Source organism: Primulina huaijiensis, chromosome 3 (genome assembly GCF_012295235.1).
Source record: "Primulina huaijiensis isolate GDHJ02 chromosome 3, ASM1229523v2, whole genome shotgun sequence".
Taxonomy (NCBI): Eukaryota; Viridiplantae; Streptophyta; class Magnoliopsida; order Lamiales; family Gesneriaceae; genus Primulina; species Primulina huaijiensis.
This window is the reverse complement of record NC_133308.1, coordinates 2,445,326-2,454,131: the sequence shown is the minus strand read 5'-3', so window position 1 is coordinate 2,454,131 and position 8,806 is coordinate 2,445,326. Positions and strand designations below refer to the sequence as shown.

Below are 8,806 nucleotides of genomic sequence, written 5' to 3'. Positions count from 1 at the left end.
TTTACTAAATTCTTGCAAGAACAATAAGAAAAATATTAAAGATTGAAAAATTAACAAACTAAACATCGTATAAGAAATAACAAAATATTACAAATAAATTATTCAAACACCATTATCTTACAAAAAAACATTAGTTTTATACTGATAATTTTATTCGTTCTATCCAATTAACATCATTAAACAAAAGCAAATTAGAATTAATATTTTTAATTTAAATAAAAACATAAATATATGTATACATACGTAAATCGAGTATTCGAGTCGGGTGTGAGTAAGATGTTACTACATCCGTCTTCATCTCATACCCGAAAATACCTCGATTATTCGTTTATTTAATAGAGTAAAAAATTCAATTCATATCCTCTTATATTCGAGTCGGATATCAGATTCTCTATCAGATTCCGAGGAAATTGTCATCCTTAAGTAGTTTTTTATTTGGATTATCGTCAAATTTCAATTAGTTTAATTTTTTTAAATTTTAACTAATTTAATATTTTTTAAATATATATGATATTATTGAAGTATTTGTTGGATAAAAAAATGAATTTCAAATTAAACAACATTAATTTAGTGCATCTGTCTTCGTGCATGCATTTTGTTCATCTGTTCCCTTTTTGCATGCACGCCCCCCTTCTCTCTTAATTCTCTTTCTACGCAGAGTCGCGACGCCCACGCTACATACACATCCTTGTATCTACACACATCTCTATATCTACTCCGTTTGTTTATGTAATTTTAATTTTTATTTATATTTAATTTTAATTAATTTGATTTTGGGACTGCAAGAATCAGTAGCACCACCGATGGGGCCATCGGCGGCCGCCGCAGTTTTGACTTTCGATTTTTGAATCTTAGATGCAATCCAAGATTTCTAGTTTGTGATAAAAAAAAATTGGCGACGTGGGTTTGGATTGATTCGTCATGGAGATGGTTACTTGCGGTCGTGCATTTGATTGATTTGGATAAGGTAAGTGGAAAATGTTTTTTACTGAAAAATTAAAGTACATGAGAAGTTTTCTCTTGTTTTTCTTTTGATATGGCGATTTGCCCGAAGAATTGTGTGTTTTGTCCGTCTGGGTCATCAAGATTTCAGATTTGATGGGGTTTTTAGGGTTTTGATCTCGATGTATAATGTTTGGGTTTAATAGGGATTTTGACTTGGGAGTTGAAATTTGCGAGAAATGGGGTCAAAGAATTGCATGAATGACGCGTGCTGTACGACGACGTTGTCTGAGTGGAAGAAAGGTTGGAGCTTGAAATCAGGAGGATTCGCCACGCTTTGTCACAACTGCGGGTAATTTCTGAATGCCAAATTTAACCCTTCACAATTCGGCATACAATTTATCACCTCCACCCGCGTCTGGTTTCAGCTCGTGGGGGTAATTTGGGGATGTGAAATATTGATTCCTAAAATATCGTTCCACCGGAGAGTTTTTCTTCTTCCGCTAGTATGAATGTTTTTGCTGTCATTGTGTGTTTCCTATTTTTTGAATTTTTTTTTCTATTTTCTGCGCCATTTTTGGTTCCCTTGTCTTTTCCTCAGTTTTTCGTAGTTTTTCCTCGTGGGTTTTTCCCCATTTTGTACTTGTTCATTTTATTTTATTTTAAAAAAAGAAACATTTTTTTCATCTGTATTTATTAAATTGGCTCAGGAGCTATTCATATAGATATATGGAATCTGTTTCTCTTTGAAAGATCACGTTTTCATCCGTATGCTTACTTCACTGGCTGTGCTCGAGTTCTTGTGTATGATGTCTGTATCTTGTATCTATTTTTTATTGAACTAGATTTTTTTAGGAATCAAAGAAGTTTCTTTTCACTTAATCAGTTAGTTAATTTGTGTGGTCTGCTCAATTCGTGTTGTGATATGGGTTAATGTGGATTCAGATTAGCGTATGAGAATTCAGTCTTCTATGAGACATTCCACTTTAAGGAATCTGGTTGGAGGGAATGCAAATTATGTAGGAAGGTAATAATGTATTGACATCCATGCCGTCTTTTTGAAGTTGTTCTTATGTGTTAATTAAGCTTTTTTTGTGTTTGTCTATCCTTTGTCATTCGGCATGACAGATCATCCACTGTGGGTGCACTGCTTCGAGATATCTGTATCAATACATGGATTTTGGAGGTATCAGTTGCCTAAGCTGTGCAAAGCATTTGGAAATTCAACCGTTGCAACCAGTTCAGGTTTTTGTTCCTTTACCATCACAAAAAATGCAAGAACTATAATGTGCTTATTTCGAGAGGTACATCTAGGGGGGATGATATGCATATGCAAATTTTTTGAATAATTTCAGAAATTGCAAGTTCTGTTCCATCTCATCCAGTGTCTTCGAATTCTTGAATCATGGATTGCATCTATTGTGAATTGACCATTTTATAAAGAAATCGTTACTCTTGTATCAATTACGTTAACATTATTTGTATTCACATTTGTAGAGATTCTGGTCTTGATTGCAGTTCATGAAATTGTTGTTCCTTTGAAAGCCTCTGAAGTTGAGCTCTGTTTATTTGTGATGCATGATCCGATTACTTTTGAATATCTCTTATCTTATGAGATGATAGGATGATTCCTTGGTACTTATACTTGAATCGTTCAAGCAGATTCCCAGTGATCTTTCCTGTGGCCCATTTATGACAAATTGTGTGAAAGATGTGTATCCTCTAGTTACTGAGCATAAAAGAAATGATGACAAATTTAGTACTGAGAGACTTCTTCAGTTGACGAAGGCTGTGGAAGCAACTGACATGATTTCGAAGCTCGAGCAAGTTAGACGAGAAGAATCCATGTTGAAAACCGTGGACACCCAAAACTGCGTATCAAATCTCAGACAGCAGTGTTCCTCACCTGCTTTTCTCAAAACAGATATCGGTCGACCAAAACAAGAAGTTAAAGATACACACGAGTCTCTGACTCAGCAGTCTCTAAACTTCTCTTTGGCAACTCCTTTAGGTAGCTCAAGTTCGCGTATGCCTTTTGTTGGAGAGATTACTGAAGGGGTCGAACAGAGCAAAAGTTCTTTCCAACATGGTAAAAGTACAAAGCAAGCATTGTCAAAGCCAGTCAAGAATAGTCCCGCATCCTGTTCAGAGACAAACAAAGGCAATATTGCGCAAAAACGTTTTGCTAGGCCTCCAGCTGATGGGCGGGGTCGGACTCAGCTGCTTCCTCGCTACTGGCCTAAGATCACAGATCAAGAATTGCAGCAATTATCCGGAGAGTATCCTCTATAATTTATTTGTTCCTTTTTTTATTCCTGACAAAGATTTTTCTTTGCAAGAAAAAAAATTTATGTAGAGTTTGCCTTGACTGTAGATTTTCAGCTTGAAATCCTCGATTGTGCCATTGTTTGAGAAGATCCTGAGTGCAAGTGACGCTGGCCGAATTGGTCGCTTGGTCCTTCCTAAAGCCTGTGCTGAAGTTAGTCTTGTGTTTTTACTTAGTGTTTCTATTTTTTTCAGCATCTAGTGACAAAACTTCGGAAATCATCACCACAAATATATTTGATGCAGGCATATTTTCCGCCTATTAATCAATCAGAAGGTATACCTATAAGGATTCAGGACATAAAAGGAAAGGAATGGACATTTCAATTTAGATTTTGGCCTAATAATAACAGCCGAATGTATGTATTGGAGGGTGTTACCCCTTGCATCCAAAATATGCAAGTACAAGCCGGTGACGTAGGTATATCCTCCGATGATTATTATTTTTTTATATCACTAAAGTATTTATCATTAATGCTTATTTGTCAAACTGTTTGATGGAAACAAAAATTATATTACTGAGCATTATTTGTGTTTTGAGCAGTGACATTTAGTCGGATAGATCCTGGGGGTCAGCTCGTGATAGGCTATCGGAAGGCGACAAATAACAGTGATGTGCTGGTAAGCATGTTATGCATGACCCTGTTGATTATTTTGAATTGCTGACGTGTAATTTTATTTGGAAACAAATAGGATTCTCATGCAACCATCCTTCCAAATGGTAATTCTTCTGGGGAAATGTCGTATTCTGGTGTTACAGACACTTTGCTTACCGTAAGTTATTACTTTCTTTTTTTACTTGATTCATTCTTTTATTGTTTTTATGCCTATGATAATGACATAATCTTGTTTCCCTATATTCGGAAGACTGGAGGCCGAGCATCTGATGATTCAATACAGCAAAGTGATCATGTGTCTGAGAAGAAGTTGAGAAACATTAAAAATAAACGGCTTCTTATGCCCAATGATGAAGCTGTGGAGCTGAGAATTACATGGGAAGAAGCACAAGAGTTGCTTCGTCCCTCACCATCTGCCAAACCAACCATTGTCTTGGTTGAGGACCTTGAATTTGAAGAATTTGATGTAAGAAAAGTTTCATTCAGTCATCGTATATGTTAATTTAATAAAATGGTTCCCATGTTATAAGGTGTAAGTTTATGAAACCTTGTATTGGTTTTTCGGATTTCACTTTGTATTCTGTTGTATTTTGTATATCTATTGACATGGCACAACAATTGAAACATGATGTTTTGACAAATTTGACTTTTAAATTTTTGAGTTATACTTTTACCATCTTCTGTAACTTTTGCTGCATTGTGCAGGCGATAATATTCGGCTGTTCAGATTCTTATTTTTACTTAGGTAGTAGTTTGTATTAATTATTCTTCTGTTGCTTAGGAGCCACCAATTTTCGGTAAGAGGACAATTTTCACTTCTCGACTTTCAGGGTAAGAATTTAAGTATGATTTTTATCTTGTGAGACTGCGACTCAAATTTAAACAAGTGTCTGCAGGAGATTTTTTGTTTTTGTGTGTTAATTAATTATAATGTTGGATAATTTTATCAGAGAGCTGGAACAACTTGCACAATGCGACATTTGCTCAAAATGGCGTAGATTACCTGTTCATGCTCTTCTTTCTGCCAAGTGGACGTGTTCAGATAATAATTGGGACTCGAATAGGTTAGTACTTTGAGAGGTTCTATATAGACGAAAATATGGAATCTATAAACTTCAGTGTGCGAATTCTTGAACCTTCTGAGCGCATCAATAAATTGTTGGAACCATGTTTGAATAAATATAGACTAGAAATGTTCAAGGTCAATGCATAGATTTTATCTAATTATTTTAAATTTGAGGGTTATGCCTAAAAATTCAAACATCAGCCACTAAGAGCAAAATTTTCAATTTGAGTGTATTTCATCTTCTTGTCAACGATACTAGAACAGGATTAAATGATTCATTCCGAACTTAACATGACAAACTCTTAAGATTTGTACGATTCTGATCCGATGTCCATACTCCATACCCTTAAGGCTTCTCTATGAAATATCAATAGCTTGTTTAATTTATTAATAAATTTTTTTCTGTTTATTTCTAAATCTTTCATAGCAGTAATTTTGAGGATGTGCTGTTTATTTGCTTCAGGTGTTCATGTTCAGCTCTAGACGATATAAGTCTGCAGGATCTGGAAGCTCTCTTTACCTATAACAATGGTATGAATTATAAGCATTGTTCAATGTAAAAATTCCGCCTCCTTCTGTGGACGTTTAGAATGTGCAATGAAATAATTGGAGAACTTCTCTATTTTGTTAATCTGTATGTACCACCTATTTTCGTCTATTGTAAACCACTTTCTATGTGGAGGATAAACCACTTTCTATGTGTTTCCTTCACGAAATAATTGTTCTTGTGTACGATTCTGAGTTGTTTCGTGTATGATTTCCAGAGTTTAAGAAGAGAAGAATTTCAGATAATGTGTCCAAAGAAGGGGAGCCGTCTGGCTTAGATGCGTTGGCTACCATTGCAGTTCTAGGAGACAACATTGGTGACATGGGAGAGTCTTCTGCTGGGGCCACCACAAGACATCCTCGACACCGGCCAGGATGCTCTTGCATTGTTTGCATCCAACCTCCGAGTGGGAAAGGAAAACACGAGCCCACATGCAAATGCAACGTCTGTTCAACCGTAAAACGCCGATTCAAGACTCTAATGATGCGGAAGAAGAAGAGACAATCAGAACGTGAAGCTGAGCTCTCCCAGGTGAAAGATAAGCCTGCTCTTGCCAAAATTTGTTTCGAGAAGGAAGAAGAAGATATCGCTGGAAATGCTCTTTTAGATATGAATCATCAGAAGGCAAACGAAGATGGAAATCAAACCCATTTGGAAGAGGCGAAAATGGGAAGATTGGATTTGAACTGTGATCCATACCGTGAAGAGGATGGGATGAGCTTGACAACGTTGATGAGCGTTGCTACTCTTCCTTTCGATATGTTCTTGGGGAAGCCGGATGCCTTACCAACCCTTGAAGCATCTATACTTAAGAAGGAAGATAATGTTGCCGGTGAAGGAGCCATTCTTCCTAGGGATTCGAGACAAGAAAATAATCCAGGAGATGGGTAAGGGGCATTATTTTTGGGTACCATTTACCATTTTAGATGATAGATTTCTTCATATAATATTAATTTTTTTTTTGGTGACCACAGTCTTTTTTTCTTGGATACATATAATCTGTTTTTAGCTTATGTAGTCGTATACAAGGTATAGAGTTGAGTGAGTGATTTTGTTTCCTTTGGATTGGGGTTTGCTGTTTGAAAATATCCCGAGCCAACCAAATTTGTTGAGACTAAATCAAGTTTCAAAATATATATTAACGTTTTCATTTTTGTCTAAAACTGAAATTCTAGTCATATATGCTACTGCATACCCAAACAAAGTCGTATGTCGTACTGGCGGGGATTCTCAGGACACAAACTTAATCAGAAAGGAAGGTAAATTTTGAAGAAATGAGCTTCGATTTTCTTTATAATTAAAGGCAAATTGTATTTTTGGTTTCACGTGTTGGTCTCATAACGATTTTGATATATTATGTTATTAAATATAAGATTTAGTATGTTATCTTTGTTTTTTTTTTCTTTTCGATTTTTTAGTCTTTTTTATGATTTTACGTTAATATGATATCAATGTGACGTTAACGTGTATGTCAAATCAGCATTCTCGATGAAAAATATTAAGGTTACGACTGAATTGATGGATTTTATATGTTGTTGTTGTTTAGATAAATATGATCACAAATTTCAAATTCATCACTTATTGTTTATGTATTATATTTCATGTTAATTTGGTGGATTTGAAGTTCACCCAATAATGATGTCATTTTAAATTCGCTATACTTTGTACTACTAAAATGTATAATCATTAATATTTTTGTTTCTTCCATTATTTTTTATTTGGTCAAATATGCTTCACCAAATGTCATTAAAATTCTTTATATGTTTTTCAGAAATTTAGTAATAAATAAAATTATCTACATGTTTTCGAAAAATTAGTAATAAATATTTAGTCTCTCGAAACTAAAACATTTGCATATATCAAATATTTTTTTCTATGAAAAATTTCAAGTTACCTGTAGAGAAATTTTTCGAAGATACTTTAAAAAGTGAACGTATATTTCAATATATAGAGTCAACTGAAAAAAAAATATAAATTAAATAAGATCAAATGTTAACTCTTGAATACTCGAGTAAATATAACATATAAGATCAAATGTCCACCATTTAATCGATGCCCCCATAGTATCCCATTAACCCTATTTCATGTCCTTAACTATGCTGCATTCAATTACCATTTAATTTTGTTATTTTGCGATTTTGATCATCTATGTCATCGAGTTTCAATTTTAGTCTCGATCTTCCGATTTTGAGCAATTTTAGTCATTTTTTCATCGGAAATGCTAATATGATACTACTCATGTCAACGCTACATTAACAATGCATTGATGTTACACTAACTCTGCATTGTTGTTACATCAGTAACACGTCGAAAAAAGACTAAAATTGCACATACGCAAAATTAAAGATAGTGGACTAAAAGCTTATATTTGATAACATAATAGACAAACATAGCATAAAAACAAATATACAAAATCAACTAACAATTTTTTTAAAAAAAAAAATTAGCTGGCAACTCCAAAATTTGTCTGAAATATAATACAGCCTAATTATTGTTATTATTATAAAAAGAGCGAATTCGACAAATTTGTAAGCATTAGATACGACATTTAAAATTATTTATGTAAAGTTCACTATATGTTTCGTTACTAAAAAAATATTTGGGTGGTGATTTTTCACAAATTCTTTTAAAATTTAATATACCTTTATTATTATTTAATTTAAAATTGAAAACTAATTTTGTACATTTATTTCCCATTTATAACTGTCATCTTTCATATATAATTTTACCATGTTTTCTGTTTCTAAAAAATATTTCTTGAATTTATGAAAAGTATGATAAATATGGATCCTCTAGAAGAGTGAGTTAATCGAAGAGTAATAAACATCATAGTCATGATGATTTTTTTTCTTATTTTGTTTAATTTTCATAATTTATCAAATTAAGAAATATAAAATTGAAAGCAAAAATAAGAACACAAGACAACTTTCATGTAGTTGGATCCAACCTATCTATATTTATGGGATCACGCTCATCTATCAAGCAAATCCACTAAACTTTAATAATGTTACAATTATACAAGAACTTAAACAATTAAAAGACTTCATCTTTTCTTATGACGCCTTTATGATGAACATGTTCAGTAGACTTAATTTAGAGAGCATTACTCGTCTTCAATATCCGCCAACTCGAAATCTCTTTGAAATTGAGAACGTCACATTCATCTATCGAGGAATGAATCGCGATTTTTAGAGTATGGTGCATACCACTGTCAATTGAAACCCTCGAAATCATAATGAAGACAATGAATCTTGTCTCACGGTTTGTCACGATACATAATGAACTACAGACAATTTTCTGTAAAAAAAA

General features: G+C 33.7%; 1 protein-coding gene across 3 annotated transcripts; it reads left to right on the top strand.

Moving 5' to 3' along the window:
• The first annotated feature begins 604 nt into the window (after positions 1-604).
• On the top strand, positions 605-6,542 carry LOC140973012 (B3 domain-containing transcription repressor VAL1-like). 3 transcript variants are annotated; one of them, XM_073435527.1, is made up of 14 exons: positions 606-967; positions 1,149-1,294; positions 1,888-1,969; positions 2,071-2,187; positions 2,605-3,221; positions 3,325-3,421; positions 3,514-3,688; positions 3,812-3,888; positions 3,961-4,041; positions 4,135-4,350; positions 4,666-4,715; positions 4,835-4,948; positions 5,414-5,481; positions 5,715-6,542. In XM_073435527.1, exons 2-14 carry the CDS (start codon positions 1,182-1,184, stop codon positions 6,386-6,388), a joined length of 2,481 nt encoding a protein of 826 aa, XP_073291628.1. In that variant the 5' UTR covers positions 606-967; positions 1,149-1,181; the 3' UTR covers positions 6,389-6,542. The 3 variants fall into 3 exon arrangements, with proteins under 3 accessions (XP_073291627.1, XP_073291626.1, XP_073291628.1); XM_073435526.1 differs by having other exon boundaries at positions 605-967; positions 3,961-4,350; XM_073435525.1 differs by having other exon boundaries at positions 605-967; positions 2,566-3,221; positions 3,961-4,350.
• Positions 6,543-8,806: the final 2,264 nt, after the last annotated feature.